Here is a 22,340-nt window from a genome sequence, read left to right as displayed (position 1 = left end):
GATGTGTAAGTCTCAGTCCCGTTGTGTTTGCAATTTGTAAACCTGACTATGTGCAGCTCCAGCTTCATGACACTATGTCACTTGTGCATTTCCTTGCATCAGATCTCAGCTTTGACATTATGTAACCTCTATGGTAAATCTCATCGTTCCCCTTTAAGACAAGCATGCTGTCCACATACTTCTGAGCTCTTTACAAATATAGATTACAGGCCTTTCCCAAGGATTAGATTACTGTACATACAGAAGACATATTGGATTTATTCTGTTCAGTAGAACATTGTGAACATGCCATGTCCCCGACTGTGACAATAAATATCCCACTAGAGCAGAAAGGCATTCTTTCTATAAGAAATGTGTTTGCTCTGAAGAACGAGCACAAGGTAAATAAAGCGAGATGAAACTTCAGTCCCGAGAACAAAGCCTGAGCTATGTACATTGTCAGCACGAGTAGTTTTGGCCAAGCTCGCACCTTAGGTTGGTTTCACACTCCCAATGTTCGCGGGCTGAGTCTGCACCCATCGCGATGTTCCGACCGGCTGCGGATCTTCTGACCCGATCTCAACAGCCTCATAGGAACATATAAGGCTGCAGGGTTCAGATTGGGAACCCAAGCCGGTCCGTACCCAGACCGCAAACATCAAAACTAACGAACTGACCTCAACCCCACTACAAAAAAAGTCTAAGTCACTGCATTGGGCTATGACTTAAAGGGAGTCTGTTTACAGATTCCATAATAAAAACTGAATACATTTTGATTTTATCTCTTAGACCTGATGAAACTCATGTACTTACTTTAAAAATCCATGTAACAATTGCTGTTTAATCCTTTGTAAAAGTTTCCATTGCCTATTAAAATGAGCATTTAATGAGTCTATCTTATTTTCATTTGAGGCTTCTACAGCTACTCTGACATGGATTTTCAAAGTGAGTACAACAGTCTTACCAAGTCTAAGAGCCATTTAATAATGGATACAGTTTGTAATGTGAAAGCTGGTGACCGATCCGCTTTAAAGAAGCATAGTCAGAATTCTCCTACATGTGATACTGTTTTCACCAAAGAAACTAAAAAAGAATTTAGTTTGATGCCTAAATGAACTCCGACAATTCCTTCCGAATTCCTGTGTCCCCCCCCCCCCCATTAAAATAATAACACCTATACTCCCCTCCGGTGCCGGAGCTGTTCCAGCGGTGTGGATACTGGCTCTCTCAGGGATCACATGACATTATTATGTCACGCTATTCCTGTGGCCAATCAGCACTGGCTTCACTCTCTCCTCCTTCGAACAAATCCAGACATCCGGACGAAGCCAGAGCAGCAGCTGCCCTCTCACTACCTCCGAATGCCAGACGCCAATTACGTTTGTAGGAGAGGAGAGCGAAGGAAGTACTGATTGGTCACAGGGATCACGTGACATTATGTCACGCGATACCCGGGAGAAACAGTATCAACACCGCTGGAACAGCTCCGGCACCGGAGGGGAGTAGAAATCTTACTATTTTACTGAGGGTAGGGACATAGGGATTCAGAAGGAATTGTCTGAGTAATGGACAAACCCATTAAGGTTTTAATTTGTGTTGTGATTCTTTGTGGAGCTGAACTGCAAAATCTTGTTCTGTGTATGGTGCACTGGTTTAGAACTTTGATCATTTTTTTGCAGTGGGTCTCATTTGTGAAGGGTGGGTGCCCTAAAGATCTTGATGATGTACCTCTTACCTCTCCAGGACCCCAAATTCAGCAAGATCACAACCCCAGGATCCATTAGGTAAAAGCTATCTATCACAAATCCCTCACTGTGGCCGGTACTTTTTGTTGGAATGGTTAGGGGGGGATTGTGATACCTAAGGATCACGTTATCTACATATAAAATGTCTTTTGCTACAAATGTGAAAGCGGGTGAGGTCCAGTGGAGAAGTCATGGTACAAAGTGCACAATGTTTCTAAACATTGTGGCCCATTTACATGAGCCAATAATCAGGATAACATTTAATTGTCCCATCTAACCAAGCAGGTAATCACCCTGAGGCACAAGCAAAACTATCATTTTCCAGGTGAGGTGATTTTTTTAAGTCGGCTAAAATAAACAACAGCGCATTGCCCTATGAATGGGTAATAGTCTGCACTAACATGGTATTCTATGGGCATAGAACTATCTAAATAGGCCAATATCCAATCAGTGTCTATATAACAAGCCTACATAAAATGGGCTTAAGTCCAGGGTATCTGGCAGTACCCCAGGAAGAACTATACAACTTTGTTCTTTTGGTACCATAGACATCCAGTATCCAGAGTCACATGTTGGGGACAGAATGACTGTTCAAGCTCAGTCCTGCAGCTCGGTGCATCATGGCAGGGCCAAACATTTAAATACTCCTTCCCACCTGCTAGTTTTCCCTCTATCTCCATCCCCCCATCCTTTGATTGACAACTCTGGCTGCATAGAGCCAGAGAAGGGTGGAGACTAGTGATGAGCGCAAGAGCTCGTTACTCGAGTTTGCCTAGGGTGCTCAGGTATGTACAGAGTATCGCAGGTGCTCGAGTGAGATGTTTGTGTCCCTGCGGCCGCATGGTTCGCAGTTGTTAGACAGCCACAAAACATTCAGGCATTCCCTAACACGGGGAATCCTTTCTTTTTTTGTGGCTGTCTAACAACTGCGAACCATGCGGCCGCAGGGACACAAACATCTCACTCGAGCACCTATGATACTCGGTGCGAACACCCTAGGCAAACTCGAGTCATGGGCACTTGCGCTCATCACTAGTGGAGATAGATGGAAAAGAAGCAGGTGGGAAGGTGTGTATAAAATGATTGGCCCCGCCTTGATGCACCGATCGCCTGTCTGTACTTGGTTAAACATTCATTCTGTGCTTGCCAAGTCCCTTTAAAGTATATTTCTTCTTGACCGTAGAACTCCAGACAGATAAGTCATAGTTAAAGAAGCACTCCTCCTCCCATCAAATGTTTTATCATCTTAATATATTGCAGTCATCATATTATATGGCACTGTGCGCATACAATTGCTCATTGATTAATGAATTAGGTCCCAAAAGTATGTAGGTATCAGACTTTTTTTTAATTTTTTTTGTACCTGTAAGTGATGTAGTTTTAATTTTTCCTCCTCAATTTTAAGGCGTCTTTGAGCAATTTCCTCTTGTAGCTTCCTCTTATCCTGGAAGAAAAAAAAAAAACGAAAATCATTAATTTAACCTAAAAATAAAAAAGTATACTGTGCCTGGCATCCAGCTGAAAAGGACATTTAGTAAGACTGGCCATACACAAAACATATACATGGGAGCACTCACTTGGCAGAGCGCTCCTGTGCTCTCTATGAGAAAGCTGCCGCCCCGAGGGGGCATGGCACCAAGAGGAGCACACAGAGAGCTCTCTTCAGACTGTGTTCCTGGGGAATTTATAAGCAATTTACAGCCTCCCACATTCCATCCATTATGGGAAAGAAAGACAAGAGACCAGAGGTTGATCTGAGGTCTTCCACCTCTGTCGGCACGTCTGATATGCAGAGTTTCTTCAGAGGGCTCCTCTTCCCGGGCAGCAGCCAGCACTATTACTGCCTCACCTCAGCGTGTAACAAGAAGCAGTCTTAACTCTCATGATGCCACACAGATCAAGTCTGTAAGTACAGAACCAACTTCCCCTCTCTTAATGTCGGCCTTACAAGATAACAGCTCCAGAAGTCTCCCTGTACTTTCACTGAAGTCCACATACTCAGCAGGTACAGAGATTAGAGGACAAAGTCATACTCAAAAACAAACGCTGGATCTTGACAACCATCAAATAGTCTATTTAATATGGTTGATGACCAAGAAAATCGAAATATCTCCGCAACAATATCCAGATAAGGGGTATACCTGAAAGCATCAATACACAAGCAATGATGCAAACACTGCGGACATTATTCAATAATATCCTTGGTGATCCTATTGACAAGGAGCTGGAGATCGACAGGGCGCACCCTACAATAGGCCCTCGTGGTCCAGATCCTGAGCGTCCAAGAGACATTATCTGTCACATACATTTTTTCAATGTAAAAGAGGCCATTATGAGGAAAGCAAGAGATTTGGGCCCTGTTAATTTCAATGGAAATTGCATACAATTGCTTACAAATATATCCCAAATGACACTTGCTAAAAGAAGGGTATTGAAACCACTACTTTATGCCCTCCAGGAAAATGGTTTGATGTACTCCTGGGGGTGCCCATTGCAGCTGCAGGTCAGGAAAAATGGATTATTGTATATTTTGAAAGATCCAAGCGACAAGACCATTCTGTGCATTACCAGAAGCCATATATCTGACTGGCCACCTGCTCTACCATTGCCACAGAGCACATCACAGAAGGTGTTCAATGGATCAAGATGAGGGTGATGCTCCTAGACGGGAAAGGAACCTGCCAAATCCATTTCAGGAGCTCGTGTGATCTGGTCTTCTCGGATGAGAGAGACCGTTTGCAGAAGTACCACTAATCACTGAGCCTCCATGCTGTATTACTGTACTTTACTTACTATATATTCCATGGTTCCCCCTAATAGGAGCGCTAGGTCTGAAAGTTTGACCTACGACTGTAAAGACAACCCCCAGTTAAGGACTTGTATTGGGATTTGCTTGTTTCAGTTTCCTAGTTTTCGATTTATTCATAATCTATACCTCTTAGATTAAACGCTGTGAAGAAGATGTTAGCATCTGACGTCTATTCTTCCTTGCTCTTATCCTTTTTCCCTTCCTCTCCCCCCTATTTTCCATATAATATGGCACAACTCAAAACTTGCTCATTGTATGTCGGATGACTTAATGATCCAGAGAAAAGAACTCAAGTGTTTCATCATATGCATAAACAACATATATATCCTCGCTTTCTTCAGGAAGCCCACTTTAGTATGATCACCTCTAACAGTTTACTAAGAGATATTATTCATCTTGACACCACTTTCCAATGCGATTTCTAAGTCTAAGGGGGCGAGTATAGGCCGACACAAATCACCGACGCATACTGTTTTAGAAACACTGTGACACGGAGTGGGGGGGGGGTATGTGTTAGTTAAAATCTCTATCTACTCCAAAATCTTGACTTCAGCAAACTTCTATCTCCCCAATTGTGACCAAATTAAGACATATCGTCAATACTTAAACTAAAACATTTTGCGGAGGGCCTCATAATCATTGCAGGGGACTTTAATTTGGTCTTGGATCCTTCTTTAGACGCGTCCCTGGGCCGGAGTCACCAATCTAAATCATAAATAAAAGCTTTGCTATACAAGCTCCGTTCTCTCCAACTGGTTGATGTACGGAGGATGCTACATCCAGACATACAGGATTATATGCATTATTCTCCTTTACACAATACACATAGCCGTATAGACTTTCTTAATTAGCCATCAATCACTTACATGGCGAGCTACATCTCAGATAGGAACTGCTATATGGTTAGATCATGCTCCTGTATACTGTAATCTGACTATACCCGACTCCCAACAAGGCTTCAGATGTTGGAACTTAAATGATAATCTGATTAAAAACTCACTCTGGTTCTCAGACCTTCGTGAGACTATACACTCTTTCAAAAATATTCATGAGCATGATGAAACTGCCTTTCTATTTCAACGGAAAGCACTCAAACGCGTCCTCAGAGGGATACTAATAAGACATGGATCCAGGCTAAAAAAAGAGAGCAGCTAAAGCCTCCTATTTGCTTGAGCGGATTGATCTCCTTGATGAACAAATGATCTGCTTCCCTCCAGGTCTACGCAGACCTGCTTAATGCTAAGAAGGAGCTAAGATCTTTAGTAGATCAAACATATACAAAATACTAAGATCACATGCTAAGGCACACGTACAAATTCGCAGATAAATGTGGTCTCTCATTGGCAAGGGGCACCCAGGCCAGAAATTCATTACCCCACTGACATAGCTGAACCATTTCTTTGGCATTATAGCTCGCTATATAATATTCATGGACATGCCATCTAATATTCTTGAAACAAAAATTGACATATTATGGACACTGCCCTTCCTTCCTTACAGACGTCTGAGCAGGAGGTATTAGACAAAGCTTTCACTGAACGATAGGAGAAGCCATTACATCATTCTCTATCGGAAAGAGCCCTAGGCCAGATGGATTCAATAATACCATGTGATCAATAATATCTCAGAAGACTCCTCCTTTGCCCCAAAATCACTTGAGGCTCACATAACGGTTTTATCAAAGTCGGGAAAAGAACCAAATGCCTGCCCTAATTTTCAACCAATATCATCAATTAAAGTAGATGTGAAAATAATCTCTAAAATAATTGCAACACGGCTCTCTTATTACCTTGCCCTCAATTGTTAGCAACGATCAGGTTGGCTTCGTTAAGTGTAGAGAAGCTCATGATTATACAAATAAAACGTTGTTAATTTCACATGCAAAAAAAAACAGGGTTCCCAATGTGACTGGTTTCTGTTGATACTAAAAAAGCATTTTGACAAAGTCCATTGGACTTTCATAAGGACCACCCTACGACAAATTGGGTTGGGCCCTTTCTTGCGCTCTAAAATTCTATCCTTATACACTGACCCTAAAGCGAGAGTTAGGGTAAATGGCCTTCGATCGGACACATTTTCTATTGAGGAGTGGGAAGAGGCAAGGGTGTCCCTTATCACCTCTCCTATACACATTGATGATGGAACATTTAGCTGTAGCATTACGTAAAAAATCCAGATATTATTGGAGTTACTATTGGCTCACATCCCTATAAACTAGCTCTATACGCAGATGACGTGTTGGTCTATGTTTCAAACCCAATGATCTAGTTTCCCTCTATAATAAAAGAATTCGGCCAAGAAATTTTAAAGTAAACTACTCTAAAACAGAAGCTATGAACATAACTTATAAACACTGAACAGCTAATTTCTAACTTTCCCTTTAAGTGGCAGACAGACGCAATCAAGTACCTGGGTACACAAATTCCGAGGAACTTGGATGATCTGTGTCGTTTAAATTATATATCCATCCTTGAACAAACTTCAAAATCTGATGAATTATAACCTGAAACCCTTGTCCTGGTTTTCTCATATTAATGTGATCAAAATGGACATTTTGTCAAAATTCCTCTATATATTCCTAACCGTTTCAGTCTCCGTTCCTCAGATCTTTTTCTCCCGTCTCAACAAGGCTGTTAGCAAATTTGTATGGGGAACGTCAAAACCTAGGATAAGTTTTAAAATATTGCGTTGTCCCAAGAACAAAGGGGGTACTAGTCTGCCTGACCTAAAAAAATACCATCAGTCTGTGATTCTTATGAGAGCAGTGGACTGGTTCAGGTCTGTGGAACATACAGGTGCATCTCACTAAATTAGAATATCATCAAAAAGTTAATGTATTTCAGTTCTTTAATGCAAAAAGTGAAACTCATTATAAAGAGTCATTACAAACAGAGTGATCTATTTCAAGTGTTTATTTCTGTTAATGTTGATGATTATGGCTTACAGCCAATGAAAACACAAAACTCATTATCTCAGTAAATTAAAATAATTAACAAAAAACACCTGCAAAGGCCTCATAAGCGTTTAAAAAGGTCCTTTAGTCTGTTTCAGTAGGCTCCACAATCATGAGGAAGACTGCTGACTTGACAGATGTCCAGAAGGCAGTCATTGACACACTCCACAAGGTCCCAGAGTTCCAATTTTCATTTGGAAATCAAGGTCCCAGAGTCTGGAGGAAGAGTGAAGAGGCCACAATCCAAGCTGCTTGAGGTCTAGTGTGAAGTTTCCACAATCAGTGATGGTTTGGGCAGCCATGTCATCTGCTGGTGTAGGTCCACTGTGTTTTATCAAGAACAAAGTCAGCGCAGCTGTATATAAGGAAATTTTAGAGCACTTCATGCTTCCCTCTGCCGACAAGCTTTTGGAGATGGAAATTTCATTCTCCAGGAGGACTTGGCACCTGTCCACATTGCCAAAAATACCAATACCTGGTTTACAAACAACAGTACCACTGTGCTTGATTGGCAGCAAACTCGCCTGACCTTAACCCCATAGAGAATCTATGGTGTATTGTCAAGAGGAAGATGAGAAACACCAGACCCAACAATGCAGACGAGCTGAAGGCTGCTATCAAAGCAACCTGGGCTTCCATAACACCTCAGCAGTGCCACAGGCTGATCGCCTCCATGCCACGCCGCATTGATGCAGTAATTGATGCAAAAGGAGCCACGACCAAGTATTGAGTGCATTTACTGAACATACATTTCAGTAGGACAACATTTCGGATTTTAAAATCATTTTTCAAGCTGTTGTTATAAAGTATTCTAATTTACTGAGATAATGACTTTTGTGCTTTCATTGGCTGTAAACCATAATCATCAGCATTAACAGAAAAACACTTGAAATAGATCACTCTGTTTGTAATGACTCTATATAATATATGAGTTTCACTTTTTGTATTGAAGAACTGAAATAAATTAACTTTTTGGTGATATTAATTTAGTGAGAAGCAGCTGTAAGAATTGGGTGAAACTGGAACGGGACCTCTCTCCCTGGACACACACATCTTTACGCTGGATCGGATCAACAAAATACATGTACAAACTAAACAATTTACCAATACTCACTCAACACTTTTTTGCAAATATGGGAGCAAGACTTAATTTCATCACCTAGATCACGTAGGCTGGGTCCATTAACACCCTTGTTTGACAACCCAGATTTTCACCCTGCTTTAGGTGCGGATTCATTTCTAACCTGGGACAGATCCGCCGGGGTTAGATTGAGTCACGTAATTGGGCTCTTTTCCTTCCTTTACAGAACTTGGTGGCTTCTGCCCAGGTAGGCGTCTATCCTGGTTGGCATATTTCCAGCTCAGGTAATTTATAAAATTCTCATATATCTCTGACTAGTAATAAAAGGATGAACTCACTCCGTTTGAAACCTTAAATCACTCAAGTAGATCACTGTACTAAACTTCTATCTAGTATATACAAAGCAATACAAAAGGGACACCTGCAATGACCCTATCCTTTACTGGGGCTTGATAGAAGGAATTGAGTAGTCAAATTTCAAAGGATGATTGGCAAGATGCATTGTATGGAGGACTATGTGGGGGCCATTATACTGTATGGAGGACTATGTGGGGCCATTATACTGTATGGAGGACTATGTGGGGCCATTATACTGTATGGAGGACTATGTGGGGGGCCATTATACTGTATGGAGGACTATGTGGGGGGCCATTATTCTGTATGGATGACTATGTGGGGGGCCATTATTCTGTATGGAGGACTATGTGGGGCCCATTACTCTGTATGGAGGACTATGTGGAGATCACATTTGGGGCATCATACTGTGAGGGGTCACCATACTTTGTGGTAATTTTATTCTAAGATCTATTACTTAAAATGTGCTTTGTTCTTGGGAAAACCCCTTTTAGTTTGTTTCCACATAAAAAGTTTCATCATTATATTTTTTAAATAAAAACGTCCTCAATTGTAGACATTCTTTTTAATAAATATCAAGGTTGGCCCGCGACTTTGTTTAAGCTTTTAATGTTGGCCCTCTGTGTATTTGCGTTTGACATCCCTGATCTAGATGGTACTGTTGTTCCACTATGCTGCTACATAGATTCTTCCCCTCTGTGTCAGACTTGTGCCACCGGTGTGGCCAGGTCTATGTTACATATATGATGGGAATACCCATTGGTTTGAGGGTTATGGAAATCAATTTTCTCACTGTACAATAGTCTCACTGGCAGCAGAGTCACAGCCTTGCCCAAATAGGCCTACTTTTCATTACACCAGATTCAGCCTCAAAAGGCAAAGAAAGATAACCTTAGGCACCTTCTAACAGCTGTTATGGTAAGTCAATTATTCCACGTCACTGGAAACCCACAAAAACTCCCACTTTGGGTGAATGGGTGGAAGAGGTTAACAATATTATGAAAATGGAAAACTTGGTTGCACATGAGAACAATTGCCTCAAAGCTTTTCATCGCCAATGGACATGTTGGATATTATTCAGTGAATGACCTGGTAATCTGGCTGTCAGAAAATAATAATTTTATGACGTCAGTAATGTCATCGCTCGTGAGACATGACCGCGAGTAACCTATCAAGTATCGTTCTCAGAACGACGTTCCATAGGTTGCAGGAGAGAATCGCTGGACCCCCGATGGATTACGTCGGAGCTGCTGGGATTATTTTTTTAATAATAAATTGGTAAACCAGAGAATGAATGAATGAATGAATGAATGAATGAATGAATGAATGAATGAATGTGAGTGTGTGTGTGTGTGTGGTCTTTATTAAAAAAAATAATAATAATTCCTGTGTGTTTTTATTTTTAAGTATGGGGTTAGTAATGGTGGTGTCTGATAGATGCCTCTCCATTACTAACCCCTGGGCATGATGCCAGCTGACATGAAACACAAAAACTATTATCCAGGTTGTCACCACACCAGGTCAATCGGGAAGAGTCAAGACGAAGTGCCAGAATTGGCATATCTAATGGATACGCCATTTCTGGGGCAGCTGAGGGCTGATGTTATTAGGCTGGGAAGGGGACAGTATCCATGGACTTCCCAGCCTATTACTATCAGCCCCCAGCTGTCTGCTTTGCCTTAGCTGGTTATTAAATATAGGTGGACCCCACGTCATTTTTTTTTATTATTATTTATTTATTTTACGCTGTCCCTATGATAATCAGAGCACAATGGTGGTGCCACCAGTTATCCGGCATTTATACAGGCCGGGTCACGTGTTGCGCCAGTCAATCACAGCCATGCCAATACTTGGCATGGCTCCAGAAGTGCCCACAGCCTAAAAGCTTGTAGATTGAAAGGCTTCAGCACAGCCAACAAACTTTACTCAGCACCGAACCCGAACAGTAAAAACGGACTTCAGTGAAAAAGTCAGTGTTCGGAGTTTGGTTCCGGTCACTAGGTGTCCGGTATGAACCCCCGAACTTTACAGTTTGGGTTCGCTTATTCATAGTAACAACCCATCCAATCCATAAAAACCATAGATGTGCATAAATTAAGTTATGTGTAATAATGAGAAATGACACAGGAAAAAAAGTATTAAAAAATTAAAACATTCAAATTATATTTATAATTGGTATCTAACGGGGCAACGTTTCTCCTTGTGGAGAGTGACATGTTAAGCATGTCAAGGTGAGGAGACTTTTAAGCTGCAATGCTCCTCTGGGAAATCTGCAAATTGTCTCTTCAGAGAGGAAGAGGACTAGAACTCCAGTGCCACCTACAGGAAGTAGCAATCCTAAAAGTCAATATCGACCCTTTAATGAGCCTTGTCACATGACTTGGGATAAAAGCCAGAACCAGAATCTCAGTTTGCCGACACTGTGTTTTGGGGTCTGCCCCTGATTAGTGCAAAGTGTGAGATCTGGTTTGGCTGGGTGAGAGGCGTCAGACCAGTATCCAAGAGGTAACGTTTCTCCTTGCGGAGAGTAGTACCCCGAAACACAGTGTCTGCAAACAGATTCTGGTTCTGGCTTTTATCCTAAGTCATGTGACAAGGCTCGTTAAAGGGTCAATATTGACTTTTATTATTGCTGCTTCCTATAGGTGGCACTAGAGTTCTAGTTCTCTTCCTTTCTGAAGAGACAAGTTGCATTAGATTTCTAAAAAAATTACATTTCTATTGAATTCTCTAAGAGACTTGAACCTTCGATGAGCAGTTCAAGTGACCCCCATTTTCCTGAAATGTAAATAAACCCTCAAACATTTGGCATCGTTGATCCAAACTAATAACATATCATAATTTTAATCCCATAAGGTTAATGCGGAAGTAAAAACATGAAATAGCAGAATTGCAGTTTCTTATTCCCTTTACTTCCGAAAATAAAATAAAAAAAGAGATCAAAAAGTTTTACGGACCCCAAAATGGTAATAACTATAGCTCGTTCTGCTAATAACAAGCCTTGATACAACTCTATCATTTAAAAAATGCAAAAAAATAAAAAGCAAAGAGGGGTCCACTGGGACTTTTGCCCACATAAACTTGAAGCGGGTCCTGTCTATACATATGAATTACAATCATAAAACCCCATCACTTCTCTTAATACTTTTAATATCATTGTTATGAGAGCTGCAGACATTACAGTCCCAAAGGGGCTGTAGCTCCTGAAGTTGCTCAAAGTGGCCACGGGAGACGTCAGCAATGCATTGCTAGAAATTGCTTGTGACGGTCGGTTGGCAGCTCTGTAGTAGGTTTTCACTGAGGGCAAAATAGTTACTTCTGTAATGCAAATTCAGTGCAGAAAGTTACTCTATCCGTCCGCCCCAACAAAGACAAATGTGAAGCTCAGCTGTCAAACTTAGTCATCGCAAACCTGACATTTGGGTCAGGAAAAGGGTTAAATATAGATGAAGAAACCATCTGACTAAACAGTGGGTATCTAGGAAGAAGTAACTGGTAATTCAAGTTTCTGCTGGTAACGCAGCTGCTGTGCAAAGTGCCAAAGCCAACAGGACGATTTTCCAGAGTCTCACCCACAAGAATGAGTGATGGAAAAGCCGAGTTATACACACGGGTGTAGTTTGCTAGAAACAACCATATGACAAATCCATGGTTACTCCGTTTGTGTATGTGTGTTTGGGAGGGATATTGAGACATGCATACTTTACCCTTACAATAACATCTCACTCAGAGTTTCCCAGCTTCATATGGGCACAGGTGTTAGAGTCACTTTTTCATTTTTACAGATTCTGATGCTCTTAAGATAGATTTATTTGGAATTTAGGAAATGTGAAAATCAAATATGTAAAAAAAAAAAAGACTATTGTTTGTTGTACCTTTACAGGGAACCAATCTCTATACAATCACCAGTAGCAAAACAGGGAATTGGGCCCCACGCCACCATAACTTTTAGAAGCATATTCTGGCCAGATTAAAAAGGGGTAGTCCGGACTTAGGGTACAAGTCTACAGCCACTCTGTTACTGCAGACTTGTGAATCCTCACAGCGCACTCTGTACGCTGTGAGGATTCACCACTGCCGGCGCCGAGAGCTGCAGGCGAGTAACCACACGTAGGCTATTTGCATACATACAGACTAGACGTGCACTGCTTCGCTCAATGCAAGTGCATTGCGTGAGGCCTGACACGCTTAGTTGGAATGTGTCCGGAAGTATGCAAATCACATACTTACTGTCAGAATGATCGCCCACTTCCGGCGCCTGTACCGGGGAATCCTAACAGTGTGCAGTGCGTGCAAAGTGAGAATTCACTCTACATGACTACAGACTTGCAGCCTAAGGCATGACAACCCCTTTAAACTTATTCTCCTTAATATATAGGGATAAACCACACAGTGATGTCACAGTATAGAAAAAAGGAAAATGAAGTCTTAACGGTTGGTACAAAAATATAACAACTTTATTGATACAAAAAATACACATTTAAAAGTCTGCAAGTGCAAGGGATGTGTGTACAAAAGAATGGCAGTACAGAAAAGCAGCAAGGACACATAGAGGTAGAGAATCAATCAATCCTGCGTTTATCAGAGTGAATGGGACTAGATAGGGATAAATGGAGAGTAACAGTAGTATATCACAAGAGATAAGTATATAAACAATATTGTAAAGCTTAGTGCTCTATCTCCTGCATGATATAATGCAATCATGTAGGCAGTAATGCTCGTCTCCTAGAGCCTACAGCTCAATGATGTAGCTGTGCCTTATCATAACCAATCCCCCCAAGTACCCCATAAACGTCCATGTATATCAACAAAATCATTACCTCAAAGTATAAAAATGTGCCCCACCAGGTGGCAAGAAGGACTAGTGCCTCTCCCTCCCGACGCGTGTTTCGCAGGGAACACGTCCAGCTTTCTCAAGGGAAGATGTCACAGTGTAGGGATCAAATTATATCACACTATATGGATAATGCACACACTAAGATCACAGTACAAAGAATGCACATAGTGACTTTACGCTACAGAACTAATCGCTCAAAGAGACGTCACACTACAGTGTTCATTGCTCACAGTGATGTCACACTACAGGGATAAAGTACACAGTGATGTCACAACCCAGGGATGTCCCGGCACAGGGATAATTTACACAATGATGTCACATTCAGGTATAGTACGCTGGTGATGTCACAGCACGGCATCGTATATCTGAATGATATTGGCCCCCTTTTAGTTGCTACATTTATACCCTGGTAGTTATTCCCAGGCCTTGATGACTTACATGATCCAGGATCACAATAAATTCCAAGTTGCAAAACTTATTGCTAGCAAATCAAATGGATTCCAGGAGACTGTGTTCGATTATGTTGGCCCCATAGACAACTCTCATCACTGTCACATTTATGAGGAGCCTTTGCTTTTCTTTTTTTTTTTTTCTTTTCCTACAATTACATAGTTACATCTCCCAGTTCAGATGAGAATTTCCTTTCTACACTTATGGAGCATTGTTATACGGGTGTCAGGTCTGCAACATTATCTCAGCTGCAGCCCTATAACCTGACACTGCAGGCGAATCACAGGAATATCTACAGGCTCCGAGCGTCTAGTTTACAGTCAGTACAATGTGACAAACATCATGTGGATGCTAATGTCTTCTGGCCTAGAATGAAAGCGCTGATAAATAATGAAGACATGAGCACCGTGTACTCGGTAACTGATCCATACAAGTGCCACCTGCCAACAAAGTAATGTCTGGTGACAAGTGATTTACCCTGGACACATCGGTGCTCTGATCACAAGCGTTGGAAAATGCTCCTAACTAAACCTCCATCAGTGTCGAAAAAATGAATATGTGCTGTGATATTTCTTCTAATAAAATAACAGACAACATAAAAGAAAACCAACCATCCTCACTGAAGACAACAATGTCCGTCTGCCATTGATGGTGTCCGTTTGCCTACAAGTATCTGAAGTCTACAGCAGAACAACTACTTTAAAGATAAACTATTACCAGGTTTTTGCTACCTCATCTGAGAGCAACATAATATAGAGAAAGAGACCCTGAATCCAAAAGATGTATCACTTAGATTACTGGGTGCAGTAGTTGGGACACAGAGTTTTTAAATGGAACATGCAGCACAGCTGGTAAAGCTAGCCCCACCCCCACCAGGCTCTCTCTGTACATAGTCTATAGACAGTGAGCTGCATATCAGAGGAGGGGGCAGAGTCACACTAGCAGTCATGTGCACATCAGACCTGGCAATGATAATCTGCTATTGATAAAACCTTCATTATAAGCTTGAGAAAGTAACACATAATTGAATTCAGTGTTTTAACCCTTACCTCATGATATCCTCATATTACATGCCAAAAACCTGCTGACAGATTCCCTTTAAAGAATAACTATAAATTTCACAAGTTTAATACATTATAGTGACAGTAAAATACGGGAGATCGGTAGAGGTCCAGACCCTGAGACCTACACTAATTGGTTTAAACACAGTTCTAAAAAGTGTTGGCTCCTGTATGAGTGAACACACAGAGCAATAGAAACTATCAGTCTGTACATAGCTCTGCGAGAATGGTGAATAGACCATAGACTTACAATTGAGCCAGTAGCTGCACTATTCTGAACAGTATCTAGAGCAGTGGTGGTGAGCCTATGGCACGCATGTCAGAGGGGGCCATTCAGAACCCTCTCTGTGGGCACACACGCAATCACCCCAGTATCCACGGGTGTAATACGCTGGCCCGTGTAGGAGAGCGGCCGGCTGACACCAACTTCAACTGATGTGCGTCCGAGGACGCACATTCAGGTAAAATGTGTTGTGGAGCAGAGACCTGCAGGGTCCATGCACTGCAATACATGCTTTCATTAAATCAGAAGCTAGGAGCAGACGTCGGCTTGACAGTGACGTGCGGTGCATGGCGCTGCCCGTACCAGCACACTGAAGTCAGCTGCCGGCTCCTGCGCCGGCCACAAAAGAGGACACCACGTGGCATGGGAGCGGAGTAAGGGGAGTAGAATCATTTGTTTCTTTTTAAAATGTGCAGGAGAAAGGAAGCGACAGAGGATGGGGGGCATTATACCAGAATGGGGATGTTATGCGAGGATGGGGGATATTATGCCAGGATGGTGGAAAAAAAACGCAGTTTTCATGATAAATTGTTGTTGCCACTTTGCAATAAATAAGTGGTTTTGGGTTGCAGTTTGGGCACTCTGTCTCTAAATAGTTGTGCATCACTGATCTAGACCAATGGGTGCAGGTAAAAGACCCCCATTGGCAACATTTTGCAGTTTATAATATTTTAAATTTGAAATGGTAGTTACTAGTGATGAGTGAGTATGCCTCATTAACCCTTTTGGCGAGCACGCTCGAGTGTTTGCCGAGAATTTTGGCGCGCTCGGCGTTTCATTCATTGTTGCCACGTCTGCAAGTGTCACGGCTGTGTAATGCAGCGGCTTGCGGCATTACTGTAATGGTCCAGGGTGTGTTCTGGCTGACCATGTACCTCCCCCTCAGGTGACTGATCACATGACTGTGACATCAGCACAGATCCTGTGAACACAGAAGGTCTGATCACATGACTGTGATATCAGCACAGATCCTGTGTGTGCACTGGAGGATATATAAACCCTGGTAGTTTTGAGACAGGGTGTGAAAGGCATGAGGCCTGTTCTCCGTGTGTGGGACACCGTGAGAGTGTGAAGCCTGGTGAAGCCTGAAAGGCAGCGGCTGGATCCTTGTGGGTAAGAGATACCAGTAGCCTTGGAGGGCAAGAGGCTTGGAAGACAAGAGTCCTGGAAGGCAGAGGCTGGATGTTATGTGTGTAAACATACCAGTAGCCTTTGAAGGTACGAGGGCTGGAGAACCCCATCTGGGAAGTTGTAAAGCCACAGCTGTGGCAGAACAAATCTGAAGCAGCTAAAACCCGGCAAAGGTAAACACTGCTTGATGTGGACATTTATATTGTTACCTTGCTGAAGCCAAGTGGACATATCTGTCACTGGAAAGGCTCTTGGACATTATATGTATAATATGTCGGCGAGCCACTGAGATGGACTCGGTTATAAGCAGTTATGAAGTGTAATAAACTGCTCAATTGTGAAATACTGGAAAATGTGGCTGGTGTGCTTTAATTGACCCAGTGAAGCGAGTGTTCCCCAGCATGATGACTAGCGCTGCCTTACAGCTGTTAGACTGCTGTGACACATGCAGATATCGACTGTTAACGGCATTTTTTTATTTTTATTTTTTTTTTTAAATCTGCCTAAAATTTTTGTATATTTAAACATAAAAACCTTATTTAAACAACAGGAAATTTTCAGATGAAACAGTCCCTTTAATATCTATAAAACATCTTCCCATCTCCAGACTACACACAGTCCAAGCCTTCTGTATACTATAGGTAAGGGAAACATCAGGTCATAATGTATAGATCAGGGTCATTCAATCTTTTACCATATACAATATGATTTTGGCCCCAAATAAGGATTATCCCTAGTGGTCAGACTCCTGGTGGGTATTTTTTTGGTGTCTGGAAAAATCCTTTGACAAAAAAAAAAAAAAAAAAAAAAAAAAAAAAAAAGACTCCAATCACTTTGTCACAGAATTGGCTGAAGAGGAAACAACATACATTGAGAGTATGTTCAGTGACAACCCATCATATAAAGCCATCCTCATCCTGCAGTTTTAGGACGTACTGCTCAAGCTATATATTATATTGCGGCTTGCGGATAAGTTAATATATCACGGAGTCCTACTTTAATGACACGGTTTTCTGTATATCTCCACCATGAAGTCTAAAGATCTTCACATGACTCGCCATCGTGCTATAAACAAGAATTACACAACATACTAAACTTAAGGTTAATTGCCGGTGTCAAAGACTTTTCTATTTTGTAAAAGAACAAAAAAAGCCTCAGGCATCCAATTTGCTTTACGTGGGAAGTAACTTGGCCACGCTATAAGGGAGCTCAGAAGGACGCTGCTTCACCTTATAGAATATCTGTATCTAAGGTAACGTGCAATAGTATATTGTATAATACATTGTTACATCTGGGTGGAGGGATGGTTTATATATGGATTACAAGTGGGAGTGAGTTCCTTGGGAACAATCAGATTGTATAATCACAACTACAGTATGAGGTGCTACAAAATTAATGTAACCAGATTTGCCGGTAAAGTGTGTAACTGCACCTCTCGGCCATACATTTAGTTAATGTGGTTGTCACTTTCTCCTAGAGTGAGTTTGACTGGACTGGTCCAGCCATGGCAAAAAATCTGCTAAAAAGGATGAGACCCATGAAGAGCATACATTTCCATGTGGATGGGGCATCTCAACTTGAAAAAACGAATAGATATTTGGATTTATACAACTGTTGGGTTAGTGTCCAAAGCCTAAACTTTAGGGCTCGATCACATGGCCGTAGAGTCCCTCATGCGAAACAAATCGGGCCGATTATGCTAATGACACTCGGCTCAAATGCTGTCAGAGTTTGAGCCGAGTGTCATGTTAATGTGATCAGATTCTCTTCTATGAAAGAATACAATATATGTGAAAAACAGACGTTTGACTGAGGCCTCAAAGTCCGTTTACACAGACCAACCGATGTCACGATATGACCGCCATTCAGTAAAATTATACTGATGGGTGGTTGTTTAAATGCCTGTTTGGTCTGCCTGTCTAAAGTAAATGATGCGCACTGAGCAATCACTGCGTATAGATAGGCGGCCATAGTTCTCGGCAGTGCGAGACGATACACCACCGAGAACAATGATCTTTTGTGCAGCACAAAAGATCATTTCACCCTATGAAGAAGTGTGTTGCATCTGAGCACATCTATCTGAGATTGGATGGCTAATTCGCGGACTGGCCATGGGTCGCCAGACCCGAGCATGACAGCTGCATGTGTAGCGCCCCGAGGGTTCGGTCGCTAGAGAGGTATTGCATCTCAACCAGATGTGCGATATCTCACTTCCAGAAAAGGATGGAGTGTGGATCAGGACCCTGACACCTGCATGCATTACACCACATTTCCGGGGGGCAGGGCGACCGATATGCTCCAAGTGGAGCACGACAGTCCCCGTCCCTGGCTGGAGTGGGGGGAGGGAACACCGAGGATGGGGGGGACCCTGTAGTGCATAGGAGGGAGAGGGCAGTTCCTGGGTGCACTGAGAAGAAGGAGGTATAAAAGGTGGGCACCATCTTAGTTCAGTGAGTTCAGTTCAGTAAGAGGAGAAGACCGGAAGGAAGGAAGAGGAGCGGAGGAGGCTCCAGGAACAAGGAACGAAGGGACCCCAGGGGTGTGGACCGGCGAGTCGCCACCGCACGCCCGAATCTACCAGCATAGGGGGGGGGGGGGGGGGGGTCAGGCCAAAGGGGGAGACCGGTCCCCGAAACTAGTGGAGGCGGGGAACTACCCTCAGCTAGAAACCGGAGGCTGTAACATTTTATGTGGCGCAGCCCTCGCTACACCCGCTAGGAAGGCACCACATAGGGTCAGGGAAACGGCACCAACATTTACCCGAGAAGGCCCGAGGCAGCCGGACAGAAACGAGGTCACTGGTGGGGTATGACAGGCCAGAGAAAGGACACACAAAGGGGGTTCTGTGAAACGCTCCAAAGTTATTTGGGAGTAGGCCGAGCCCCTCACCTGGTGAGCACAGTGCGACGTGGGACGTTATGACCAGCTGGAGTAACGTGGATAAAGAACTGTGAGTAAATACCCTGGACTGCATTACAGAACTCAGTGTCGTTACTGCTGCTCCCGCGCACCATCACCCCCAACATCCGCACTCGCTGCCCTGAGGCTATACTCCTCCCGTGGGGAGTTATACTACCCACAACACCAGCCTCAGCGGTCTGCCCTGCAGCGGCGGTTCACTCTGACCGCAATCCACGGGTGGCGTAGTCGGACATTCAGCATATACACTGCCATTTGGTTTGACCGCCCTGGGCACGGACCGGGTCGCCGCCAAGGAGACTACAACCCCCAGCATCCACAAAAGGTCCGGTTCCAGGTATCCCCACACACACACACGGCCCAGGGGGCGCATCACATGTATTTCTATGAGGCTGTTCCGCTCAGGTCTGGAGAGCCATGGCCAGTCCATGCACTGTGGTCCGACCTCGAACCGTTTTGCACGGAAGTCTCAATTTAATTCTCTCCTTATAGCTTCATGCGGATTTAAATGAAATACAGGAATCGGGAGCACTCTTACTAACTACAGATTATTTACTAATTAAATGAGGAGCTGTATATGCAAAGTGGACACTTGAGCAAAAATTTAAAGCACCTTCATGATGTCCTATTAATTGCTCAGCTATCAGTCACCATTGAACCCACCTAAGAGCCATCCATTATGCCACTCTGAAATCCAGAACTGAGGCACAGCACAACTTTCTTTAGGAGTGTGGTAGGTCGATTCATTCGGCTTCTTAAAGAGGTAGACACAGGAACCGTTTCTATTTAAAGTCCTGCTGGTTTATTGCAATCTTCATAAACCAGGTCAACAGAAAAATTAAATGCATACATCCTTTGTCCGGCACAAGGTAAACCAAAGTAACAAGGTCATACAATAGTGCTGATTAGCCCACCTGGCTTAGAGTCCAGCTTCCATGTCCTTTAGCAAAGGTACTCAATCCAGGAAATCTGCAACCTTCACACGTCCTGCATGTGTGAGACAAATACAACCCCTGGCAAAAATTATGGAATCACCGGGCTCGGAGGATGTTTATTCAGTTGTTTAAAAAAAAGCAGATCACAGACATGGCACAAAACTCATTTCAAATGGCAACTTTAGGGCTTTAAGAAACACTAAAATAAATCAAGATTAAAAATGTGGTACTCAGTGAGGGTAATTTTTTTCAGACCAAGCAGAGGGAAAAAAAATTATGGAATCACTCAATTCTGAGGAAAAAAATTATGGAATCACCCTGTAAATTTTCATTTCCAAAACTAACACCTGCATCAAATTAGATCTGCATCTAAAAAAGGAGTGATCATACCTTGGAGAGCTGTTTCACCAAGTGGACTGACATGAATCATGGCTCCAACACGAGAGATGTCAATTGAAACAAAGAGGATTATCAAACTCTTAAAAGAAGGTAAATCATCACGCAATGTTGCAAAAGATGTTGGTTGCTCACAGTCAGCTGTGTCTAAAATCTGGACCAAATACAAACAACATGGGAAGGTTGTTAAAGGCCAACATACTGGTAGACCAAGGAAGACATCAAAGCATCAAGACCAGAAACTTAAAGCAATATGTCTCCAAAACAGGAAATGCACAACAAAACAAATGAGGAACGAATGGGAGGAAACTGAAGTCAATGTCTGTGACCGAACTGTAAGAAACCGCCTAAAGGAAATGGGATTTACATACAGAAAAGCTAAACATAAGCCATCATTAACACCTAAACAGAAAAAAACAAGGTTACAATGGGCTAAGGAAAAGCAATCGTGGACTGTGGATGACTGGATGAAAGTCATATTCAGTGATGAATCGCTAATCTGCATTGGGCAAGGTGATTATGCTGGAACTTTTGTTTGGTGCCATTCTAATGAGATTTATAAAGATGACTGCATGAAGAGAACATGCAAATTTACACAGTCATTGATGATATGGGGCTGCATGTCAGGTAAAGGCACTGGGGAGATGGCTGTCATTACATCTTCAATAAATGCCCAAGTTTACATTGATATTTTGGATAGTTTTCTTATCCCTTCAATTGAAAGGATGTTTGGGGATGATGACATCATTTTTCAAGATGATAATGCATCCTGCCATACAGCAAAAACTGTGAAAACATTCCTTGAAAGAAGACACATAAGGTCAATGTCATGGCCTGCAAATAGTCCGGATCTCAATCCAATTGAAAATCTTTGGTGGAAGTTGAAGAAAATGGTCCATGACAAGGCTCCAACCTGCAAAGCTGATCTGGCAACAGCAATCAGAGAAAGTTGGAGCCAGATTGATGAAGAGTACTGTTTGTCACTCATTAAGTCCATGCCTCAGAGACTGCAAGCTGTTATTAAAGCCAGAGGTGGTGCAACAAAATGCTAGTGATGTATTGGAGTGTTCTTTTGTGTGTTTGTTTTTCATGATTCCATAATTTTGTCCTCAGAATTGCTCTCAATTTACTCAGTAAATCCCACCCAGGGGTGGAGATATGGCGAGCAGCCATTCAGCTGCTCCTAATCAACCTGTCATGGCTGATTAACCCCTTTTAATCCTATATGCATTAAGGCATTACTTCAAGTTTATCTCCCAATCACTAGGTGTCTAACAGCCACCTTACAGGAGACAAATTTCTCTTATTTCTATGGCCTCATTTAATTTGCGTATGAAAAAAAGGGATCGTTTCTCTTCCGTGCATTGGATCTGATTTTGATCAAATTTTTAGTCCATTTGTCTGTTT

At 42.5% G+C, this 22,340-nt stretch overlaps 1 protein-coding gene across 6 annotated transcripts in view; it reads right to left on the bottom strand.

Annotated features, from left to right (window-relative positions):
- Nucleotides 1–22,340, bottom strand: part of PALMD (palmdelphin) — a 154,286-nt gene that overhangs the window by 38,896 nt on the left and 93,050 nt on the right. For all 6 annotated transcript variants that reach the window (XM_073643252.1, XM_073643254.1, XM_073643253.1 and 3 more), the window contains one exon: nt 3,088–3,168. In XM_073643252.1, the coding sequence (XP_073499353.1) occupies nt 3,088–3,168 (81 nt within the window). The remainder of the gene's footprint in view (nt 1–3,087; nt 3,169–22,340) is intronic.

This window comes from Phyllobates terribilis, unplaced genomic scaffold (genome assembly GCF_046119375.1).
Source record: "Phyllobates terribilis strain yellow unplaced genomic scaffold, ASM4611937v1 Scaffold_8__6_contigs__length_399053987, whole genome shotgun sequence".
Classification (NCBI taxonomy): domain Eukaryota; kingdom Metazoa; phylum Chordata; class Amphibia; order Anura; family Dendrobatidae; genus Phyllobates; species Phyllobates terribilis.
The sequence above is the reverse complement of the archived record's forward strand: the minus strand, read 5'-3'. Positions and strand labels throughout refer to the sequence as shown.